General features: G+C 44.6%; 1 protein-coding gene across 3 annotated transcripts; it reads right to left on the bottom strand.

Annotated features, from left to right (window-relative positions):
- Positions 1-872: 872 nt before the first annotated feature.
- Positions 873-25,506, bottom strand: LOC137351773 (procathepsin L-like). Of its 3 annotated transcripts, none has more exons than XM_068016585.1 (8): positions 25,357-25,506; positions 17,014-17,154; positions 13,745-13,867; positions 12,574-12,732; positions 11,683-11,907; positions 9,532-9,700; positions 1,894-2,011; positions 873-1,265 (listed from the first exon to the last, which is right to left on the bottom strand). In XM_068016585.1, the coding sequence occupies exons 2-8, from the start codon at positions 17,143-17,145 to the stop codon at positions 1,166-1,168; spliced, it is 1,026 nt and encodes a 341-aa protein (XP_067872686.1). In that variant the 5' UTR covers positions 17,146-17,154; positions 25,357-25,506; the 3' UTR covers positions 873-1,165. The 3 variants fall into 3 exon arrangements, with proteins under 3 accessions (XP_067872686.1, XP_067872687.1, XP_067872688.1); XM_068016586.1 differs by lacking the exon at positions 25,357-25,506 and adding an exon at positions 21,167-21,276; XM_068016587.1 differs by lacking the exon at positions 25,357-25,506 and having other exon boundaries at positions 17,014-17,172.

The following is a 25,506-nucleotide window of genomic DNA, read 5'->3' on the forward strand; positions in this document are numbered from 1 at the left end:
GCCCAAGTTGCCCCTGACAAGGTGGTGGTTCTTAAACCACTGAAGTCTATGTGGTGAAGGTACTCCACAATACTATTAGGTAGGAAGTTTCAGGATTCTGACTCAACGACAATGAAGGAATGTTGATATATGTCCAAATTAGAATGGTGTGTTACCTGGAGGGAGACGTAAAGGTGATGGAGTTGCCATGCATCTTTGCACTTATCCTTCTAGGTGGTGAGGTTAAGCTTTGGGAGGTACTGCTGAACGAACTTTGGTGACTTATTGCAGCACATCCAATAGATAGCACACACTGCAGCTATAGTATGCCGATGGTGGTCGGAGGTGGATAGGGTGTTGATCAAGCAAACTGCTTTGTCCTGGATAGTTTGCTATCATTTTATAATTGATTTAAGCTAATAAGATAAATATTTAATTAGTCAACATTCTATTCAAAACTGATTGATTACGACTGCCTCCTTCCACCTACATAACATTGCCCTGCCTCATCTCACCTGCTGCTGAACCCCTCTTCCATACCTTTGTTGACCCTAGAGTCAATTATTTCAATGCTCTCCTGGTCGGTCTCCCCACCTTGCACCCTCCGTAAACTTGAGCTGAACCAAAACTCTGCTGCCTGTATCCTATCTTGCAGCAGAGTTTTGTGCATGGTGACTGATATTAGCTCCTGGTCTGGCAATACCTCAATTTTAAAATTCTCATCCTTGTGTTTAAAACTCTGTGTGGCCGCTGCTCTTCCTATCTCGCCTTGGGATGTTTTACCATCCTCTGTGTAGGCAGGATCCCCAAGGTCAGGAGCCATAGAGTCGGGTGAGTCTTCAAACTTGCCGGATAAACCAATGTTCTCTGACAGTGAGTAAATTACGAAAGTGTGCCAATGGTAACCATTTTATTTTTTTGACTGGAATTAAATGCAGCGCTGGCAATCATAGCCGAAATCATTGCCATTTCTACAGATCCTTGACAATGCCCTTCGATATGAAAATGTTGGCAATGGCCAACAACCTCAAACATTTCATATTAAAATTTGCAGTCCAATGCAACAAGTTTCTTGTTGCCACTGATGTGATGGTGATTTACACCTCGTAGCAACTTCCTAGCCTGGTCACGATTGTATCAAACCACATCCATGAGTTGGATTTTCTGACGGTCAGTGAAACCACTGTTACACCAGTGGATAAACTGCGTCAGTGGCAATGCCACATTGATTGTTCATGTCCTTGGCAAGATGCATGTAGCCGTTCGTGCCCCAGTACTTTCCCCAGCTGGAAAGACAAAAACAAATTTGTATTAATTTACTGTATTGTCTGTGCTTTCAGATTTGCAGCTACACATAGTGCAGTGAGGCCAAGTGATGATGTTCAGTGAAGTTTTTATATATTCCTTGGGGCTGAGTTTCAAAGAGGTTGATTCAAATGAGAGGTGCAGTTGACCTATTGATCAAACGTTAAAAAAAAACATCTGGCATCAGAGAAATTCTTTAAATTATTTAGGATTTTAAATTATAGGTGGTTTGTTATCTAACTGGGAAGAAGGCACAAACTAATATAATTCTCACTAAATTCTCACGAGTGTAACCCCACTGGGATTCACTTACTGTATGAAAATTTTACAGAATGGGACCCTGTGCACACACTACTATTAATACCACTACCAAGACAAGCATTGTTGAAAGAGCCCTCTCACAGGGACATCTGAAGGAAAAGATTTCAGATTTTCTCCAGATAATAAATGCCTATTACCAGCAAGACGTCACCCACATCCACCTGAATATAGGCCCTAATATGCTTGTTTATGTGGCTGGTGTGCAACAAACCATAGTGAATGTATTAGCCTATTTCTGAAATAGAAGCCTCAGAGCAAGATTAGTGGAACCCATCTTGTGCAATGTACCTGTTTTTAATAATCCAGTAATTCTGCGCAGCTTCTCCTTCACCATAAGTTCCATATCCCACCGCCAGCACTGCATGATTCACTTTGTAACTTCTGCAGCTGTGTTCATGATAAATCCCTGCACGAAAACACATTTAACCAGATGAAGAGCCGGCAATGAATCTACCTGTATGACTCTTTACGTGTGATCAATTGATTTTACTCATTTCTGATTGATTAGTCCCCCTTGTAAATCAAGCCAGGCACTTCCTGTTGGAGTGTGCCATGTACAAGCAGCCTATATCATAGAATGATGCAGCATAGAAGGAGAGAAGGAGGCCATTGGACCCAACATGCCTGTGCTGGTTCTTTATTCCAGCTATTCAATTAATCCCACTCCTGTTCATTCCTCACAGCCCTATTTTTTCCCCTTCAAGTATATATTCAATTCTCTTTTGAATGTTACCATTGAATCTGCTTCCACTGCCATTTCAGGCAATGCACAACAACTTGCTGTGTAAAAAAAAAGTTTCATATTGTCTCTGGTTCTTTTGCCACTTATCTTAAATCTATGTCCTCTGCTTACCGACTCCTCTTCCACTGAAAACAGTTTCTCCTTATTTATCAAAACTGTTCATGAACACCTCTATCAAATCTCTTAATTTTCTCTGTTCCTTGAGAATAGCCCATTTCTCCAATCTCTCCATGTAATTTTTTTTATTGTTCGTTCATGAGATGTGGCATCACTGGCTACGCCAGCATTTATTGCCCATCCCTAGTTGCCTTTGAGAAGGTGGTGGTGAGCTGCCTTCTTGAACCGCTGCATTCCATGGGGTGTAGGTGTACCCACAGTGCTGTTAGGAAGGGAGTTCAAGGATTTTGATCTAGTTACAGTGAAGGAACAGCAATATATTTCCAAGACAGAATGGTGTGTGGCTTGGAGGGGAACTTGCAGGTGGTGGTCTCATATGCTGCTTCATTTGTTGTTCTAGGTGGTAGAGGTCATGGCTTTGGAAGGTGCTGTTGAAGGTTCCATGGTAAGTTGCTGCAGTGCAACTTGCAGATGGTACGCACTTCTGCCACTGAGTGCTGATGGTAGAGGGAGTGACTTTTTGTTTAAGGTGGGGTGCAGATCAATACGAACATACGAATTAGGAGAGGAGTAGGCCCCTCGGCCCCTCAAGCCTGCTCCGCCATTCAACAAGATCATGGCTGATCTAATTGTGACTTCAACCTCACATTCCCGCCTGCCCCAAATAACCTTTCACCCCATTGCTTATCAAGAACCTATCTACCTCTGACTTAAAAATATTCAGACTCTGCTTCCACCATCTTTTGAGGAAGAGAGTTCCAAAGACTCACGACCCTCTGAGAGAAAAAAATTCTCCTCATCTCTGTCTTAAATGGGCGGCCCCTTATTTTTAAACAGTGACCCCTAGTTCTATATTCTCCCACAAAGGGAAACCTCCTTTCCACAGCCACCCTGTCAAGACCCCTCAGAATCTTATGATGAAAGGTCACTGACCTGAAATGTTAACTCTGCTTCTCTCTCCACAGATGCTGCCAGGGTTTTTCCAGCACTTTCTGTTTTTATTCCCTCAGGATCTTGGAAGTTTCAATCAAGTGGCCTCTTACTCTTCTAAACTCCTGCAGATACAAGCCTAGCCTGTCCAACCTTTCCTCATAAGACAACCAACCCATTCCAGGTATTAGTCTAGTAACCTTGTTACCTTGATGGGAGTTTTCTATCGGCCCCCCAATAGCAGCAGGGAGGTGGAAGAGCAGATTGGGAAACAGATTTTGGAAAGGAGCAGAAGTCACAGGGTAGTAATTATGGGGGATTTCAACTTCCCAAATATTGATTGGCAACTCTTTAGATCGAATAGTTTGGATGGGGTAGTGTTTGTGCAGTATGTCCAGGAAGCTTTTCTGACTCAGTATGTAGACTGCCCGACCAGAGGGGAGGCAATATTGGATTTGGTACTAGGTAATGAACCAGGGCAAGTGATAGAGCTGTTGGTGGGCGAGCACTTTGGAGATAGTGATCACAATTCTGTAGCATTCACTGTGGTAATGGAGAGGGATAGGTATGTGCAACAGGGCAAGGTTTACAATTGGGGGAAGGGTAGATATGATGCTGTCAGGCAGGAACTGAGGAGCATAAGTTGGGAGCATATGCTGGCAGGGAAGGGCACGGTCGAAATGTGGAACTTTTTCAAGGAGCAGATAGTAGGGGCCATTGATAAGCATGTCCCTGTCAGACAGGGAAGGGATGGTCATGTGAGGGAACCGTGGTTGACAAGAGAGGTTGAGAGTCTTGTTAGGAAGAAGAAGGATGCGTATATAAGGTTGAGGAAAAAGGGCACAGGCATAGCTCTGGAGGGATACAAGATGGCCAGGAAGGATCTGAAGAAAGGGATTAGGAGAGCTAAGAGAGGGCATGAAAAATGCTTGGCGGGTAGGATAAAAGAAAACCCCAAGGCCTTTTACGCGTATGTCAGAAATATGAGGATGACTAGGGGGACCGTAGGTCCGGTCAAGGACAATAGCGGGAGACTGTGTGTTGAGCCGGAAGAGATAAGTGAGGTTTTGAATGAGTACTTCTCTTCGGTATTTACGAATGAGAAGGGGTGTATTACTGAAGAGGACGGTGTGAAACAGACTGGTAAGCTCGAGGAAGTGCTCGTTAGGAGGGAAGATGTGTTGGGGTTTTTGAATAACTTGAAGATAGACAAGTCTCCCGGGCCTGACGGGGTATATCCAAGGATGTTATGGGAAGCAAGGGATGAAATTGCAGAGCCGCTGGCAATGATCTTTTCATCTTCTCTGTTGACGGGGGTGGTACCAGGTGATTGGAGGGTGGCAAATGTTGTGCCCCTGTTCAAGAAAGGGAATAGGAACAACCCTGGGAATTACAGGCCAGTTAGTCTTACTTCGGTGGTAGGCAAGTTGATGGAAAAGGTGCTGAGGGATAGGATTTCTGAGCATCTGGAAAGACACTGCTTGATTCGGGACAGTCAGCACGGTTTTGTGAGGGGTAGGTCTTGCCTCACAAGCCTGATTGAATTCTTTGAGCAGGTGACCAAGCAAGTGGATGAGGGTAAACCAGTGGATGTGGTGTACATGGATTTTAGTAAGGCATTTGATAAGGTCCCCCATGGTAGACTTATGGAGAAAGTCAGGAGGCATGGGATAGTGGGGAATGTGGCCAGTTGGATTAAGAATTGGCTAACTGATAGAAGGCAGAGAGTGGTCTTAGATGGTAAATACTCAGCCTGGAGCCCAGTTACCAGTGGCGTGCCACAGGGATCAGTTCTGGGTCCTCTCCTGTTTGTGATTTTTATTAACGACTTGGATGAGGAAGTCGAAGGGTGGGTCAGTAAATTTGCAGATGATACAAAGGTTGGTGGAGTTGTGGATACCGAGGAGGGCTATTGTCGTCTGCAAAGGGACTTGGATAGGTTGCAGTGCTGGGCTGAAAAGTGGCAGATGGAGTTTAACCCTGAAAAGTGTGAGGTCGTCCATTTTGGAAGGACAAACACGAATGCAAAATACTGGGTTAACGGTAGGGTTCTTGGGCATGTGGAGGAGCAGAGAGACCTTGGGGTCTATGTGCATAGATCGTTGAAAGTTGCAACTCAAGTGGATAGGGCTGTGAAGAAGGCATATGGGGTGTTAGCGTTCATTAGCAGAGGGATTGAATTTAAGAGCCGTGAGGTGATGATGCAGCTGTACAGGACCTTGGTAAGGCCTCATTTGGAGTACTGTGTGCAGTTCTGGTCGCCTCATTTTAGGAAGGATGTGGAAGCCTTGGAGAGGGTGCAGAGGAGATTTACCAGGATGTTGCCTGGAATGGAGAATAAGTCTTACGAGGAAAGGCTGAACATTCTAGGCCTCTTCTCATTAGAACGGAGAAGGATGAGGGGTGACATGATAGAGGTTTATAAGATGATCAGGGGAATAGATAGGGTAGACAGTCAGAAACTTTTTCCCCGGGTGGAGCAAAGCGTTACAAGGGGTCATAAATTTAAGGTGAAGGGTGGGAGATATAAGGGGGATGTCAGGGGAAGGTTCTTTACCCAGAGAGTGGTCGGGGCATGGAATGCCTTGCCTGGGGAAGTTGTTGAGTCAGAAACTTTAGGGACTTTCAAACGGCTTTTAGATAGGTATATGGATAAAGGAGAATGATGGGGTATAGATTAAATTGTCCTTGACAGAGGACAAAGGATCGGCACAACATCGTGGGCCGAAGGGCCTGTTCTGTGCTGTATTTTTCTATGTTCTATGTTCTATGTTCTAAACCTCTCTGAACTGCTTCCATTGCATTTACATCCTTCCTTAATTAAGGAGACTAATACTGTACACAGTACTCTAGATATGGTCTCACCAATGCCCTGTATAACTGAAGCATAGCCTCCCTACTTTTGTATTCAATTCCTCTGGCAATAAATGATACTATTAGCTTTCCTAATTCCTTGTTGAACCTGCATACTAACCTTCTGCGATTCATGCACAAGGACACCCAGATCCCTCTGCATCTCAGAGCTCTGTAATCACTCCCCAGTTAGATAATATGCTTCTTTTTTATTCTCCTTGCTAAAATGGACAATTTCACATTTTCCCACATTATACTCCATTTGCCAGATCTTTGCCCACTCAAATAACCTATCTATATCCCTTTGTAGCCTCCTTATGTCCTCTTCACAATTTACTTTCCTACCTATCCTTGTGTCATTAGCAAATTTAGGAACCATACCTTCAGTCCCTCCATCCAAGACATTTATTTATTTATTTAGAGATACAGCACTGAAACAGGCCCACCGAGTCTGTGCCGGCCAATAACCACCCATTTATACTAACCCTACAGTAATCCCATATTCCCTACCACCTACCTACACTAGGGGCAATTTACAATGGCCAATTTACCTATCAACCTGCAAGTCTTTGGCTGTGGGAGGAAACCGGAGCACCCGGCGAAAACCCACGCGGTCACAGGGAGAACTTGCAGACTCCGCACAGGCAGTACCCAGAATCGAACCCGGGTCCCTGGAGCTGTGAGGCTGCGGTGCCAACCACTGCGCCACTGTGCCACCCTATATATATATAAATTGTAAAAATTTGAGGCCCTAGCACTGATCCCTGTGGCACACCACTTGTCACGTCTTGCTAGCCAGAAAATGACCCATTTATGCCTACTCTCTGTTTCCTGTTAGCTAGCTAATCTTCTGTCCATGGACTGCTTTGGTCTGGAAGGTGTTGAGTTTCTCGGGTGTTGTAGCTGCAAGTGGAGAGTATTCTATCAAACTCCTGACTTGTTCCTTGTAGATGGTGGACAGCCTTTGGGGAGTCAGGAGGTGAGCTATTCGCCACAGAATTCCCAACCTTAGAGCTGCTCTTGTAGCCACAGTATTTATATGGCTGGTCCAATTAAGTTTCTGGTCAAAACCCAGGATATTGATGGTGGCGGATTCAGCTATGGTGATGTTGCTGAATGTCAAGCAGAGATTTTTAGATTCTCGTTGAAGATGGTCACTGCCTGGCACTTGCCAATTATCAGCCCAAGTTTGAATGTTGTCCAGGTCTTGCTGCATGTGGGCATGGACCTCTTCTTCATCTGAGGAGTTACGAATGGGACTGAACATTGTGCAATATTCAGCAAACATTCCCACATCTGGCTTTATGATGTAGGGAAGGTCATTGATGAAGCAGCTGAAGATGTTTGGGCTTAGGACACTACCCTGAGGTTCTGAGATTGGTCTCTAACAACCACAACCCTTCTGCTAGGGATGACTCCAAGCAGTGGAGTGTTTTCCCCCGATTTCCATTGACTTCAATTTTGCTAGGGCTCCTCGATGCCACACCTGGTCAAAATGCTGCCTTGAGGGCAATCACTCTCACCTCATCTCTGAATTTCAACCCTTTTGTCCATGTTTGGACCAAGACTGTAATGAGGTCTGGACCTGAGTGGCCCTGATGGAACCCAAACTGAGCATCAGTGAGCAGGATTTTGCTGAGTAAGTGGTTTGATTGCACTATCGGTGACGCCTTCTATCACTTTGCTGATGATTAAGAGTAGATTGATAATTGATCAGATTGGCTTTGTCCTGCTTTTTGTAGACATACCTGGGCAATTTTCCAAATTATTGGGTAGGTGCCAGTGTTGTAGCTGTAACTGGAACAGCTTGGCTAAGGGCATGGCTAGTTCTCGAGCACAAGTCTTCAGTTCTACAGCATGGGTGTTATCAGGGCCCATAATGTTTGCCGTATCCGGTGCCTTCAGCCATTTCTTGATAGTATCTGGTTGAAGACTGGCATCTATGATGCTGGGGACCTCAGGAGGAAGCCAAGATGGATCATTCACTCGGCATTTCTAACTGAAGATGGTTGCAAATGCTTCAGGCTTGTCTTTTGCACTGACATGCTAGGCCCTGTCATCATTTAGGGTGGAGATCTTTGTGGAGATGCTTCCTCCTGTTAATTTTTAAATTGCCCACCACCATTGTGGTAGAACTGCAGAACTTTGATCTGAACTGTTGGTTGTGGATTCATCTAGCTCAGTTTATAGCATGCAGCCTGTGCTGTTTAGCATATATGTAGTCCCGTGTTGGAGCTTCATGAGGTTGGTTCTTCATTTTAGGTATGCCTGGTGCTACTTCTGGCATGCTCTCCTACACTGCTTATTGAACTAGGGGTGATCCCTTGGCTTGATGGTAATGGTAGAGTGAGAGAAATGCCAGGCCATGAGATTACAGATTGTGGTGTAGTACAATTCTGCTGATGCTGATGGCGCACTGTGCCTCATGGATGCCCACTTTGGAGCTACTGGATCTGATTTGAATGTTTCGCATTTAGCACAGTGGTAGTGCAACAGAACATGATGGAGTGTGCCCTCAGTGTGAAGGTGGGACTTTTTTTCCACAAGGACTGTGCAGTGGTCATTCCCACCAATACCATCATGGACAGATGCATCTGCAACAGGTAAATTGGTGAGGACAAGGTGAAGTGGTTTTTCCCTCATGTTGGTTCTTTCACCACCTACTACAGGCCCAATCTGCCAGATGGCTTGGTGAGTTCTGGTGCTGACGCGCCACATGGTGATGGACATTGATGTTCCTCATCCAGAGTACATTCTGTGCCCTTACTACCCTCAGTGCCTCTTCCAGTGGTGTTCTACATGGAGGAGTACTGATTTAAAAGCTGAGGGAGGGCAGTCAGTGGTAATCAGGAGGTTTCCTTGCCCATATTTGACCTGATGCCATGAGACTTTATCAGATCCAGAATCAATATTGAGGACTCCCACGGCCACTCCCTTCTGACTGTATACCACTATGCTGTCACGTCTGGTTGGGGTGGTTTAAATGATAGTGTACAGAAGAAGGCCATTCGGCCAACATGCCTGTGCTGCCTCTTTGGTAGAGGTATCCAAATACTCTGACACTTCTCTTTCCCCAAAGCCCTGTAAACTGCTCCCTGGCCTTTGCAAGTTTAACTGACCCCTAGAATATTTAATAGAACAGATTGCTGCAGATTTCTCCCTCAGTTAGTCATAACTTCTGACTCCAGTAAGAAGCTTCTGACAATAGCAGGTGATGCAATAAGGAGCCAGGGTGTGACAAATCGCCTACATACAATTGCAGAATCATTTCAGATAGGCTTTACCTGAGCAATAGAATTGGAAGGATGAATGAGCGGCATCAACTGCAACCGATATCGGCCCAACTGAGGCTACTGCCATCGCTAATGCTGACTCACTACCTTGAGGAATGCTTTTGTACCCAGTGCAATTGGCAGCACAGTACTGGGGTTTGTACCTACAAGGCTGTCCATCCTATAACATAAAAGAATAAAATTCAGAACCAGCAGTATACCTTTAAATTTGATTTAAGATGAATCTATGGGTTTAATGACTCCAGATACCTCAGACAACAATGTCAGCAAATTGCATTTATATGACACCTCTGATGTAGAAAATGCCTCAAGGCACTTTACAAATGTGTGCAAATAATCAAATGCCACGTCATGCACTTGGTCAAAGAGGTGGGTTTTAAGGAGGGTCAAGGGCAGGGAGAGAGAGATAGTGATAGGAAGGCACAGGGGATTAGGGTGGAAATTGCAGCTAATCAGACTTAGGTAGCTGAAGGTACAGCTCCCAATGGTGAAGCAAAGACAGGGAAGGGTTAGGAGTAGACTTGGCTCTGGTGCCTTGCAATACTGCATAACTGATAACTTCACTCTGTAGCTTTACATTTGATCACTTAGGCTAAGTACAAAAGGTGGCACGTGCCCATTTAAAAAAAAATCCTCTGTGTGTGGACATTGCTGGCATTTATTACATTTATTGCCCATGTCTCGTTTCCTGTGTAGATGGTGGACAACCTTCTTCTCAAACCGCATAGCCATTTGATGCAGCTGAGTGGCTTGTAAGGCCACTTCAGGAAGCAGTTAAGGGTCAATTACACTGGAGGCACATCTAGGCCAGGACAAGTGAGAATGACAAGTTTCCTTCCCTGAAGAATATTAGTCAACCAATTGAGTTTTTATAATAATCCGAGAGCTTCAGGTCACTTTGACTGAAACTGGCATTTTATTTCCAGAATTTTTTTAAAAATGGATTGCAATTCCCAAACTGCCATAATGGAACTTGAACTGGCATTCCAAGGATTATTAGTCCAAGCCCCAAGATTACAAGTTCAGAAACTGAACCACTATACTACTGTACTGTACTCTACCACACTGCACGACCTGATTGAATGATACCTTACGATGAATCAGTGCCTTTGGGGTGAGGAAGGGATGAAAACTTGGAGAAAAGAACTGATGTGGATTATTTTCATAATGTCATTCTGAATGTGGAGTGTAGTGTTCACAGCAGCCTGCCCAGAACTCAGTAGTATGTCCAAACAAGGTCAGCTATAAGAAGGGATTACAGGCACATCACATGTTTTACCAGTTGGGGATAACTGGAGCAGAAGATGCAGAGAAGATAAGAAAGAGCCTTTAAACTGGGTGAATAAGGGAAGACTTTTCTCTGGTTGGGGAATCATGAATGGAGAGAAGTTTGGAGAAATGTTGAAAGATTGAATGCTTTTCCACTGGAATTAGTTGAGAGAAACACCATCGTATTTTGTGAGGGAAAGCATATAAATATTTGAAGCAGTGGAAGAGACAGGACCGTTAAGAGCAAGCAAGGCAGTGGGATTAGTTTTAGATTGCTCTAGCAAAGGGATAACACAGATATGGGCAAATATCCTCTTTCTATGCTGTCAACCTCTATAGTTCTGTTGTAACTGTTGGGCTAACTGCTCTTGTGACAAGAACATTTGCTGAAGCTCCCACCACCACCACCCTCACCAACCCCACCCACCCCACACCACACCACACCAAGTATATTGGCAAGATGAGAGTGCAATGAGGTAGCACAATTAATCTGATCTGCTTATCAGGAAGATTCCACATCAGGCACTCACCACCATCTTCTCAAGGGCAATTAGGGATGGGCAATGAATGCTGGCCTAGCCAGTGGTGCCCACATCCCGTGAAATTTTTTTTTAAAACAGTGAATAACAGGTACTGAGTAGTGAGGTACTGAAAAAGATCAGTGTAAGATATGGGCTTAAAAACAAGACACAAAGGGTAACTATAGTGAGAACTTTTAAAGCAAGAAAGGGATTTGAAAAGAAAATAAATATCCCTATTTTTGGCAGATGTAATAACTTCCTTACACCACCATGTGACTGATACAGACATTTACTTAGATACAAATATAAAACTTAGTGGGTTTTGTCGCTTTCTTAAGTAAGAAGCTCTTACCATTCCAATGTAGGGGTAGGAAGTCTCGATGTCTATTCCACCATTGCGCTGTATGTACTTAAAGGCTTGTTCTACTCGTCCACCGTGGCATCCTTTGTTGCCATAGTATCGGGAACAGTCAACGAGATTCTGTTCACTCAGTGAGATCAGTTGACCTGTCTTCCTGAAGATCTGCCCCTCTAGTGACCCAGTCGCACTAAATGCCCAGCATGAGCCACAGTGACCCTGGTAATGCAGCAGTCAAGGTGAATAAAATCACTTTCTGTTTTTCTGAATTACAGGTCAGTGCAACATGTGATTCAGTGTCAATGTGATTCAATTATGTGTCATTCACCACAATAAACAATCGTTGTTTCAAGAAAATTTCCTCAACTTTTACTATAGTAGTAGGTACATGAATATGATTTCCAGCACGAGCGATGATGGATAAAGAGATTGTAATGGGTTTCAACAAGGAACTAGAAAGATTCTTATCAAAATTGGGATTCAGGGTTATTGGAAATACATCAAGCGTATACTGTAGATAGGTGGTCTAGGTGGACCACAGGTCTTTGCCTGAAGCTGTGACTTAAATCTATTGCTATACAGCTGTATACTTAAATAGCACTTCCAATGGGACAGCAACATATGTAAATGGCAGCAATGTTTTACTTCAGTTGAGCTGTCAATCTTTTAGTGGAGTGAGTTGAAATATTACTGAATAATCCACCATCATGCTGCAAATTGTTCTTTAGTATGTTTTGGTATTTTAATGGCTCTCTTTACTGAATCTTTGACAAAAATATCTTACAGAAAAACAGCAAACACTGTTCAAAGAGTCTAACAGCGAGACAGGGCTGTGATTTACTTAACTCATTTGGAACAGAAAAACTCTAAAATGCATGTTTTCACCTGATTCTTCACTTCAGTGACATATCCTTGTCCACGCCAATCTACAGTCTGAGGAATATCTACAAAATCATCCTGTTGGAGTGTTGGTCCATTGGGAGAGGTGCTCTGTGGTTTTTTTTGAACAAATCCATTCATGAGCTGGTTGAACTCCTCATTGGTCTAAAGAAAATAAAAGATTAAGAGGAAAAACTTCACACAGCGAGTGGTTAAGATCTGGAATGCACTGCCTGAGAGCGTGATGGCAGGCAGGTTCAATCGAGGCTTTCAAAAGGGAATTAGACTGTTATCTGAAAAGGAAGAATGTGCAGAGTTACGGGGAGAAGACTGGAGAATTGCATTAGATGAATTGCTCATTTGGACAGCCGGTGCAGACATGATGGGCCGAATGGCCTCCTTCTGCGCTGTGATTCTGTGAAAATTAGGGGTTTCTATGTATTTTTCATAATTATTTTAAAGAAAGGAAGACTTACATTTATAGAGTGCCTTTCGCAACCTTGGAACATCCCAAAGTGCTTTACAGCCAATAAAATACTTTTGAAGTATAATTACTGTTGTAATGTAGGAAACATGGCATCTCAGTTGACACCCCCAGTGCAGTACTGAGTGAGTGCTGCACTGTTGGAGGTGCTCTCATTTGGATGAAATTTTAACGAAGGACCCATCTGCCCTCTCAGGTGGATCTAAAGGATCCTATGGCACTATTTCAAAGAAGAGCAGGGGTGCCCTCCACGATATCCTGGCCAATATATATCAACCGACATCACTAAAGACAGATTATCTGGTCATTTTCACCATTGCTGTTTATGGGAGTTTGCTGTGTGCAAATTGGCTGCCATGTCCTATTTCAGAGACTTTGACCCTGCATTGGATGAAGATTGGACGTTTTTGATTGTGTTACTTGTCAGAAGAATGTTGGTCAGCTCACAGGGAAACATCCTGCTCTTCTTTGAAAGGTGTCTTGAAACCTTTTACATCCACCTGAGCTGGTGAATGGGTCTCGGTTTAATGTTTCATCCAAATATTGGCACCTCTCATAGTGCAGCACTCCCTCAGTAGCGGAGTGGGCTTGATCTGTCAAATTTCTGTAGCAAGAGCACTGCAAGCTAAGCCAAGCTGGCACTACAAGTAGAATGAGACTGGCATAAATAGCCACTTTGTGTTTGACACTCACCATATCACCAAAATGATTCATCTCCAAGCGATAAGTGTGTTTACCCATTGAATGCTCCAGGTTATGAGATTTAATTTTTTTGAGGTTCTTTTCCCAAGTCATTCTCCTCCAATCTTTTTCATTCTAAATGTAAAAACACAAGAAAAATGATAATGTTATAACTCAGACTACTGAAAATTTAACTAAGATAACCCATTCGACACAGAGAATAGAGATAGCTATGGGTGATTACAAGCTAGCCTTCTGCTCAAAGCACTCAGTGTGTGTCTAACTGTTAGTTTAAAATATGATGTGAATAGCTTTGTGAAATTAGTACACAGAAATTTAAGAAAAATGTGTTAACCACTGTGCTAAGTATGTACAGAGGATAGTGAAGGGTTTTAATACTGTAAATAAGGAGGAACTCTTGTTGTCAGAGGACACATAGATACAGGAGTAGGCTATTTAGTCTTTCGAGCCTGTTCTGCAATTCAATGAGATCATGTCTGATTTGTGACCTATCTCCATATGCCCACCTTTAACCCATCTCCTTTAATACCTTTGCTAAAAAAATCTATCTATCTCAGAATTAAAATTAACAATTGACCGAGCATCAGTTGCCATTTGCAGAAGAGAATTCCAAGCTTCTACCACGCTTTGGATGAGAAGTGTTTCCTATCTTCACTCCTGAAAGGCCTGGCTTAATTTTTAAACTATGTCCCCTAATCATCAACTCCCTACCCAACAGAAATATTTTCTCTCTATCCACTGTGTCAGTTCCCCTAAATAGCTTGAAAACTTCGATACAGGACAAATGGGCGAGTGATCTGATCTCCAGTCTCTTTCTAATTTCATTTCCTTTCCAGTTGAATGGTACCTCAGATCTGTGCTTCCCCTAATCGTACAGTTGAAGCTTGAGAGCTCACCAAAGGAAAAGAGCACCTCCATGTGCTAAGCGTAACCAATTGTAAACATATTCTTTATCAACTCGCTAACTGTTTACTGTTACTGTCGGCATACAGAAGAAGTCTGTCTTCTAAACATGGGACAGTGCTGATGCATACTGGTACATACAATCTTCTGGACCCCTCAGTCTCTTATTCACTTTGACGCATCTTCTGTATTATATAAAATTATTTATATATGTAATCACACTTTAGACCATATATCACCATTATAGAATCTGAGCTAATTTTGTGTCAGTAATCTGCCTTTTGAGTTTGTTGTGACACAACCAACACTGTTGCAGGAACTTAGTAGATGTTGGTTCCAACCATTAGGACCATCATGTTGAACATCAGGAGGGAAATCATTCTGAGGCCTAGGGATAAGAGTTAACCAAACTCTGAATTTGAAATGGCCTAAGTTTTGTCTAGAATATGCAGGCATTATGGTATTATTAAAAACTGGCCCTGCCATCCTCAATTCTCCAAGTCATGAAGGTGTATCATGTATTGAGGTACAGTTCTACAAATGCCAGACTACATCCAGTACCTTGCTGACTTGGCCAGTATCCCACTGTGAGTGTCGGCAGGTTATATGGAGGGTGGCATATTCTATCCTCACTTGAAGACTGCACATATGCATTGACAGCATCAGACTCCAGATAAGGAACAGGATCTTTGACTTAATTCCTATGGTTAGTCCAAGTATGCTGAGACCAAGAGTAGTGCTTCCCACCCTGCCCTCCCCCACTCCCACACCCCCCCCCCACCCCACCCCCCGCCACCCAAAAAAAACCCTCTGATGCCCTGATTAAGGCTGGCTAACAGCACCGACTGGGGGTCAAACTGCGGTCTTCCTGCTTATATATTTCAGTTCCACACTGGCCAGTGAAGTTAGTGACTGAGACACCTGAATTTCAAATTTGGAGGGAGATGCTATGTCTCTATGAATTTCCCCACTATAATGTAGTAAGGTGAACTGTTGCCTCTGTTTAAACTCTGTTGGTTTGACAGCAAGGGTAAATAGAAGATATTTTTGTAATAATGTAGGAACGGAGTAAGACATTCAGCCCCTTGAGTCTGTTCCACAATTCAGTTAGATCATGGCTGATCTGTACCTCAACTCCATTAACCCACATTTGATCCATATCCCTTGAATGTTACACTGGTACCGATCAAGGAGAAGCTATCTGTTAGCAAATGTTGTGTCTGTTTCCTCTGTTTACCAAGGTCAATATGGCGGTGGCAAATCAACTGTAAGAATCACCAACACTTTGAATTGCGTAGTGCAATTTTGATACTTTGACCATGGCAAGACTGCCTGGGAAAGATACAATCAATCAATGTCTTTCCCCTTCCGTGCTTAAAATGTGTTGCTGCACAGTGGTGCTGAGGCCTGGGCAACACTTTGAGTCAAAAATCTGTTTTCATTGTGTGGAATTCTGCAATTTTTACTGGCGTTTTGGGGTTTACATTCCAACATTCTGTCATCTTTTGCCTGAAAAATGAAATCACAGACTTATGCTGTGAAAGGTGACTGCTAATATATACAGAGGGCTGCTATTAACTATGATATGCAAAGAGACTGCTGTTACTTGTAATATACAGACAGATTGCCATCATGTCTAATATACAATGAGAGTGCTATTAACTGTGATATACAACAACAACTTCCATTTATATAGCCCTTTTAATGTAATAAAACGTCCCAGGGTATTTCACAGGGGCATTATCAAACAAAATTTGACACCAATCCACATGAGATATTGGGACATGTGATCAAAAGCTTACTCAAAAACATCGGTTTTAAGGAGCATCTGAAAGAAGAGAGAGGCAAACAAAGATTTTTGGGGTGGAATTCCAGGAAGAAGGGTCACTGACCTGAAACGTTAGCTCTGCTTCTCTCTCCACAGATGCTGCCAGACCTGCTGAGTATTTCCAGCATTTCTTGTTTTTATTATCACCAAAACAAATGTGGTCACTACCACATTGCTGTTTATAGGACCTTGCTGTGTGCGCATTGGCTAACATGTTTCCTACAGTACTTCAAAAGTACTTCATCTGTTGTAAAGCTCTTTGGGATGTCTTGAGGTCATGAAAGTCTTTCTTCCATTCATTTCACATAATAAAACCTTCATTTACACTTTTTAACTTATACTCATTTTAAAAAATGATATTTCACCACCTGCACTCAAACAGAGTGATAAAAGTATCTGAACTCTAATCGTGAGGCTTTTATGGACTTGTTCAGATTTTTGAATTTTTTTTATTTTAACAATAGAGCAAACCGATCTAATAATGATTCCCTTTCCAAGTTGGACACCTCATGTGCCATCTGTTTCGTACCTTTCCATACTGTTTTCCATGAAGTGATGTCCAGTTCATCCAATCTTCATCCAATACAGGGTCAAAGGTGAATGAAGAGGCTGCAGCCAGAGTGCAGGTCACCACAGACAACACAAACAGAGAGATCATCATGGTCTATTGCTGAAGAGGTGAAATTAGCTGTTAGACACAAGACAAATCATTTTTCCTGTGCAATATAGTATTTAACATTTATTAAAACTAATACCCACTGACACCTCGATTCCACTGGCTCATCCCATTACTTCTAATTGTATTGATGTGAGCTAGGTATATTAAAGAATTGTTAACTCATTCATGAGTGAGCAAGGCTAGATTATAATCAGTGGTCTCCAAGGCTCAGATTAAGTTCTGACCTACACTGGCTACTACAGAGTATCCTGAAAGGGAATAAGCGCACTGTGGGCAATGACTCTGCTTTGTTGGGGATGAATAAGCTTGGGTACACAGCATTGGATATGTACATTCTCCAAGACTGTTAAGTTGCAAGGTTCCCTGTGCAGACTTTAAGGTGTATCTTAAAGGAGGAAATAGAGGTAGATATGGAGAGGTTTATGGAGGAAATTCCAGAGCTTAGGGCCTAGACAGCTAAAAGCATGGCCACTAAAATCAGGGATACTCAAGAGGCCAGAGTTAGAGGAGCGCAGACATCTCAGAGGGTTTGGGGACTAGAGGAAATAACAGAGATAGGGAGAGGTGAGGCCATGGAGGGATTTGAAAACAAGGAAGAGAATTTTAAAATCAAGGTGCTTAACTGGGAGCAAATGTGGTTAATGGGCACAGGGTGATGGGTGAACAGGACCTGATGCGAGTAAGGATATGGGCAACAGAATTTTGAATGACCTCTAGTTTCTTCTTCTTCTTTGGCCTCCTTGTCTCGAGAGACAATGGGTAAGCGCCTGGAGGTGGTCAGTGGTTTGTGAAGCAGCTCCTGGAGTGGCTATAAAGGCCAATTCTAGAGTGACAGACTCTTCCACAGGCGCTGTAGATAAAATTGGTTGTCGGGGCTGTTACACAGTTGGCTCTCCCCTTGCGCTTCTGTCTTTTTTCCTGCCAACTGCTAAGTCTCTTCGACTCGCCACGCTTTAGCCTCGCCTTTATGGCTGCCCGCCAGCTCTGGTGATTGCTGGCAACTGACTCCCACGACTTGTGATCAATGTCACAGGACTTCATGTCACGTTTGCAGACGTCTTTAAAGTGGAGACAAGGACGGCCGGTGGGTCTGATACCAGTGCTCGCTGTACAATGTGTCCTTGGGGATCCTGACATCTTCCATGCGGCTCACATGGCCAAGCCATCTCAGGTGCCGCTGGCTTAGTAGGGTGTATATGCTGGGGATGTTGGCCGCCTCGATGACTTCTGTGTTGGAGATACGGTCCTGCCAAGTGATGCCAAGGATTCTCCAGAGGCAGCGAAGATGGAATGATTTGAGACGCCGCTCTTGGCTGACGTACGTTGTCCAGGCCTCGCTGCCGTAGAGCAAGGTACTGAGGACACACTCTTGATACACTTGGACTTTTGTGTTCTGTGTCAGTGCACCATTTTCCCACACTCTCTTGGCCAGTCTGGACACAGCAGAGTAAGCCTTTCCCACGCGCTTGTTGAATTCTGCATCGAGAGACAGGTTACTGGTGATAGTTGAGCCTAGGTAGGTGAACTCTTGAACCACTTCCAGAGTGTGGTCGCCGATATTTATGGATGGGGCATTTCTGACGTCCTGCCCCATGCCATTCGTTTTCTTGAGGCTGATGGTTCGGCCAAATTCGATGCAGGCAGCCGCAATCCTGTCGATGAGTCTCTGCAGACACTCTTCAGTGTGAGATGTTAATGCAGCATCGTCAGAAAAGAGGAGTTCCCTGATGAGGACTTTCCGTACTTTGGTCTTCGCTCTTAGACAGACAAGGTTGAACAACCTGCCACCCGATCTTGTGTGGAGGAAAATTCCTTCTTCTGAAGACTTGGACGCATGTGAGAGCAGCAGGGAGAAGAAGATCCCAAACAGTGTAGGTGCGTGAACACAGCCCTGTTTCACGCCACTCAGGATAGGAAAGGGGTCTGATGAGGCGCCGCTATGCTGAATTGTGCCTTTCATATTGTCATGGAATGAGGTGATGATACTTCTTACTAGCTTTGGTGGACATCCAATCTTTTCTAGTAGTCTGGAGAGACCACGTCTGCTGACGAGGTCAAAGGCTTTGGTGAGATCAATGAAAGCAACGTAGAGGGGCATCTGTTGTTCACGGCATTTCTCCTGTATCTGGCGAAGGGAGAATAGCATGTCAATGGTGGATCTCTCTGCTCGAAAGCCACACTGTGCCTCAGGGTAGACACGCTCGGCCAGCTTCAGGAGCCTGTTTAAAGCAACTCGAGCGAAGACTTTCCCCACTATGCTGAGCAGGGAGATTCCACGGTAGTTGTTCCAGTCACCGCGGTCACCCTTGTTCTTATAGAGGGTGATGATATTGGCATCGCGCATGTCCTGTGGTACTGCTCCCTCGTCCCAGCACAGGCAAAGCAGTTCGTACAGTGCTGAAAGTATAGCAGGCTTGGCACTCTTGATGATTTGAGGGGTAATGCCATCCTTCCCAGGGGCTTTTCCGCTGGCTAGAGAATCATTGTGTGAAGCGGAATGCAGACTGGTTTCAATCTCACATTGAAGAGCTGGAATCTGTCTTAGCCGCTAAGCGCATTGCACTGTTGAACTACAAGAAAGCCCCCAGCGAGTTAACATCCGTAGCACTTAAAGCAGCCAGAAGTGCTGCACAAAGAACAGCCAGGCGCTGCGCAATTGACTACTGGCAACACGTTTGCAGTCATATTCAGCTGGCCTCTGACACCGGAAATATCAGAGGAATGTATGATGGCATTAAGAGAGCTTTTGGGCCGACCATCAAGAAGATTGCCCCCCTCAAATCTAAATCAGGGGACACAATCACTGACCAACGCAAGCAAATGGACCGCTGGGTAGAGCACTACCTAGAACTGTACTCCAGGGAAAATGTTGTCACTGAGACCACCCTCAATGCAGCCCAGTCTCTGCCAGTCATGGATGAGCTGGACGTACAGCCAACAAAATCGGAACTCAGTGATGCCTCTAGTTTACAGAGGGTAGAATGTGGGAGGCTGACCAGATAGTTAAATCTCGAGGTAATCATATCCAATCTCAGGGTTCTAAATCTCCACAGCTTTGTGCTTAACTATGAAATTTTCCTGTGGAACCTTGCTGAGTACCTTCAGTGCACTCCATTTTAGGCAAAGGCATGTCTTAAAACTTACTCCTTTGCCCAAACTTCTGGTCATCTGCCCCAATAGCTCTTTATGTGGCTTGGTGCTAAATTTTGTTTTTTGATGCTCTTGCAAAGTGCCAGTGTGCATCTTATTTTTAGTAGTTTAGTTTGGAGACTCGTAATGAGTTTCTGGAAATGTGTCAAAGAGTTAACTGATCCAAAAGTGAAAATTATTAAACCACCAGACTGTTGTGACTGGTTAGTGAATTTGTTTGGAATTTTGACAAAAATATTAAAAATGTGAGGATTAAAGTAAAAGACCTCTTATAGGAATGACAGCACCAGATTATAATGGACAGAATAAGTGGGTCCTATTCATTCTCTGCAAACTCATACTTAAACCATTGCACCAACAAGTGATGTAAGATCAGTTAAAAAGCACTCTTTGTGGCTTTTATCTCTGCCTTACTTTGCAACACTATCAGTGGGTGGACTGTGTAATAGTCATTGTGGGTTTAATGACATTTATAATATAGTCAGGTTATGTTCCATTGATGTGACATTTTCAAGCCAAACTTTTATTTTATTGAGAAATATTAAAAATAGAAGAGTACATGAGAAAACTTAAGTGAGTCAAGCTATCACTAATAATTCCCAGGTTGGGTTTGCAGCCTCTGTAAATTGTCATAGAGTCGTACAGCACTGAAACAGGCCCTTCAGCCCACTGAGTCTGTGCTGACCAGCAACCACCCATTTATTCTTATCCTACATTAATCCCATATCCCCACCTTCCCTCAATTCTCCTACTACCTACCTACACTAGGGGCAATTTACAATGGCCAATTTAACCTATCAACCTGCAAATTTTTGGTTGTGGGAGGAAACCAGAGCACCCAGTGGAAACCCACACAGTCACAGGGAGAACTTGCAAACTCCACACAGGCAGTATTCGAACCAGGGTCGCTGGAGCTGTGAGGCTGCGGTGCTCGCCACTGTGCCGCCCTTAATGAATGATGAACGATTCAGATAATTAAGTTCTGAGAAAGAAGAACATGCAGTTAAATAGCACATTTCATGACTCCCAGATATTCCAAAATGCATCACAGCGAATGAAGTGTAATAATTGTTATAATGTCAGGGAATATGGCAGCCAATTTGTACAGAGCAAAGTCCCAAAAACTATAATGAGGAAAGTGACCAGAGAATCTGTTTTTAGTGGTAATGGTTGAGGGATAAACATTTGCAATACGGCACCTCCTTTATTCATCTTTGAATAGTATCATGGGATCTTCTGCATCCAACTGAGAGGCAAATAGGGCCTTGGTTTAACATTTTATCCAGGAGATAGCACCTCTGACAGTGCAGTACTCCCTTACTACTCAACTGAAGTATCAGCCTAAGTTATGCGAGTGGGGCTTGAACCTACAACCTTCTGTCTAAAATGCAAGAGCGCTGTCTCTGAGTCAAAGCTGCATATGCTGGCAATGTAACCAATAGGTGGCACATTACTGGTATATGCACAATTGCAGCCTCATCAACTGAAATCAGCTGCCAATAATAAAGATGGTGTTGCACAAAAAAATGAATCAAATCCAAACCCCTCAGCCCTCAATGACCACGATCACCGCCTCCATAGCCCATCCCCAACAGTACCCCGCTCCCTCCTGTGATCGTCACTTCTTTTCCCCGCTCCCTCCTGCACCCACTTTCTCACCGCCCCATCCTGCCGTTCTCTCCCATGCCTGTCTGCTCGCTGTTCCCTCCCAGCACTCACTCCCCACCTTGCCACCCTGAGGAGCAGCATGGGTGGGAAGCGGTGAAGTGGGATGGAGCAGCGAGCAGTCGGGAGTGGTGGGATGGAGTGATGAGCAGTCAGGAGCAGCGAGCAGTCGGGAGCGGGATGGAGTGGCGAAGAGTTGGGAGTGATGGTGTAAAGCAGCAAAATGGAGCAGTGAGCAGACTGGTGCGGGATGGAGCGGTGAGCAGACTAGGGCGGGATGGAGTAGCGAGCAGACTGGAGCGGGATGGAGCGGTGAGCAGACTAGGGCGGGATGGAGCGGTGAGCAGACTGGAGCGGGATGGAGCGGTGAGCAGACTAGGGCGGGATGGAGTAGCGAGCAGACTGGAGCGGGATGGAGCGGCGAGCAGACTAGGGCGGGATGGAGCGGTGAGCAGACTAGGGCGGGATGGAGTAGCGAGCAGACTGGAGCGGGATGGAGCGGCGAGCAGACTAGGGCGGGATGGAGTAGCGAGCAGACTGGAGCGGGATGGAGCGGTGAGCAGACTAGGGCGGGATGGAGTAGCGAGCGGGATGGAGTGGCGAGCAGACTGGAGCGGGATGGAGCGGTGAGCAGACTAGGACGGGATGGAGTAGCGAGCAGACTGGAGCGGGATGGAGCGGTGAGCAGACTAGGGCGGGATGGAGTAACGAGCGGGATGGAGTGGTGAGCAGACTGGAGCGGGATGGAGCGGCGAGCAGACTAGGGCGGGATGGAGCGGTGAGCAGACTGGAGCGGGATGGAGCGGTGAGCAGACTAGGGCGGGATGGAGCGGTGAGCAGACTGGAGCGGGATGGAGCGGCAGAGGCAGCGGTGAGCAACCTGGAGCGGCAAGCAGGTGTGCGCAGGAGGGAGCAGCGATCGCGGGAGTGAGCGGGAAACAATGCAGTGATTGAGGTGGTGATCGTGGGAGGGAGCAGGGAAGAGAAGCGGCAATTAAGGCAGCGATCGGAGGAGGGAGAGTTGTGGGGCTGAGGAGATGAGAGAGGGAGGGGGTGAAGTCATGGAAGAATTTGAAAACAATGATGAGAATTTGAAAATCAAAGCATTGCTTAACCGGGAGCCAATGTAGGTTAACGAGCACAGGAGTAATGGGTGAATGGGACTTGGTGTGAGTAAGGACATGGGCAGTAGGGTTTTGGATGATCTCAAGTTTACAGAGTGTAGAAAGTGGGAGTCTGGACAGCAGTGCATTGGAGTAGTCAAGGCTAGAGGTAATAAAGGCACGAATCAGAGTTTCAGCAGCAAATGAATTGAGATGAAGTGGAGTCGGGTGATGTTACGGAGGTGAAAATAGAGATCTTACTGATGGGGTGGATATGTAGTCAGAAGCTCATCTCAGGGCCAATTATCTTCTTCTTAGGCAGTACCTTGGGAACAAGGATGACTTTCTTCCACACCAGGGTTGGGTCCTTAGGTACTGAATAGCCCAATTCTGGATCCGCACACTCTGCCACAGGTGGGGCAAGTGGTGTTCAGTGAGGAATGAATGGGATGCTCGAAATTCCAAACACTGCTTCTGCTGTTTGCACCTGGTTGCTGCCCGGGCATGTCCTCAAGGGGGCTCGCTGAGGCGGTCAGCTCGTTCATTTTTTATGGCGAAGCCAACCCGTGGAGTTGCCCCTCTTCTTCTGGTTTACCTTTCCAGAAGAAGGTGTATCCAACACCTTGTTCCTTGAGCTGGCCTTCTCCTGCCCGCCATGTCTCACTCAGGGCAGCGATATCAATGTTGTAGTGGCGGAGTTCTCGGGCCACGATAGCAATGTGACGTTCAGGTCTGTCGCTACTGGGGTTGTCCATAAGAGTGCTGATATTCCAGGTCCCGAAGTTCATTTTGTGGAGGTGGACGATGCCTGTGCGTGGGTTCTCTTAATGTAGGGTGGCCGTTGCACACCGACTACCACATGGTCCAAGCGAAGCAAGGTTTTTATCCAATGGCAGGGATGGCCGAGACGATTGGAGACCAGGCTCTGCTGCACGGATGGGGACTAATACGTACATCTGGACAGCATAGCCAGCTGGCGAGCCCGGATACAGGCCATGTGGGTCTGCATCAGGGTGTTCTTGAAGGGGTAACTGAAAGCCTGCTGGACCAATTATAACAATGAGGTTGCAAACAATCTGGTTCAACCTCAGATAGTTACCAGGTAGAGTGATGGAGTTGGGGGCTAGGGAACAGAGTTTGTAGCAGGGATTAAAGACAATGGCTTTAGTCTTCTCAATATTTAATTGGTAGAAATTCCTGCTCATCCAGTACTAAATGTCTGATAGACGGTTTGATAATTTAGAGACAGTAGGGGTGTCAAGAAAGGACCAGGTGTCCAGCAAAGAGGACAGTTAATCAATGACCCTGTCCCCTTTTCAAAGGTTTCAGACACAATTGTTACTCAAACCGTTAATCCAGGTCAGCCTTGGTTATTTGATGTGGGACAAGGCTGCTTTAGATCATCTCTGCAGAATATGATCCAAACCCATTTATTTGAAGTTATACTGAAAATAAAGGCTGCATTTTCCTTATCATTGTTAAATACATAGCCAATTTTTGACAATGCCAAAGGTGCTTGTTACTCATTTAATCTACCTGTGAAATCTGAAATGAAATATCTTTGCACTCAGCCTTAATTAACATGAGAACACCTTTGTTTCAGAGAAAACACTTTTCCCATGCATATTAGTTGACCATATCTGCCATAACTTACTTCCTGTGCTTGCAGACAACAGTCCACAAAAAACATTAAACCCTTTTTTGCACTGCTTTTACATCTTTACAGTAACAGCCAGTCAGTCAGTAGCACTCTAGCCTCTGAGTTCGAAGGTCATAGTCTCAAATCCAGAGACTTGAGAACTAAATCTAAGCTGATACTTCAGTACAGTACTGATGGAATTTTGCACTTTTGGAGGTCTTGTCTTTCAGATGAGACGTTAAACTGAGACCCTCATCAGCCTTCTCAATTGGATGTAAAAGATCCCATGGCAGTATTTTGAGCAGAAGAGTTCTTCCGAGTGTCCTGGCCAATATTTATCCCTGCATCACTAAAGCACATTGGTCATTATCACATTACTCCTTGTGGGACCTTGCTGAATGCAACTGGCTGTCCTGTTTCCTACATTACAGCAGTGACTACACTTCAAAAGCACTTCATTATCTGGAGAGCGATATCCTGAGCTTGTGAGAGGCTTTCTTTTTCTAGTGCAAAATTTAGAAAGAATAGGAGCAAAAACAAATTACATCAAGCTAAAATAAATTTTGATCTTGAAGGCTTTTAGATTGGAGCAGGATAGGACACTGAAGGAAAAAAATCCAGAAATAATAAACCAACCTTGTTGTGATCTTGTCAGCCACGCAGTACACTTCACTCTGCATTGTCACTTCCTGGAAACTAACACATATCTTAGTTGTAAAGTGACTAATTGAGTTGCTGGTGTTAATTCAACAGAGCTGCCTTCTCTCACTCTGTGCTGCATTCTAA

Source organism: Heterodontus francisci, chromosome 36, assembly GCF_036365525.1.
Source record: "Heterodontus francisci isolate sHetFra1 chromosome 36, sHetFra1.hap1, whole genome shotgun sequence".
Classification (NCBI taxonomy): domain Eukaryota; kingdom Metazoa; phylum Chordata; class Chondrichthyes; order Heterodontiformes; family Heterodontidae; genus Heterodontus; species Heterodontus francisci.

Excerpts from the sequence above, each read along its gene's own strand:
- LOC137351773 (XM_068016585.1), bottom strand. The coding sequence starts at position 17,145 with ATGATGATCTCTCTGTTTGTGTTGTCTGTGGTGACCTGCACTCTGGCT. Across the intron at positions 9,701-11,682 it reads CCTACCCCTACATTGGAATG|GATGGACAGCCTTGTAGGTA; the intron begins GTAAGAGCTTCT and ends TTTATGTTATAG. Across the intron at positions 2,012-9,531 it reads CTTCCAATTCTATTGCTCAG|GGATTTATCATGAACACAGC; the intron begins GTAAAGCCTATC and ends GTTTTCGTGCAG.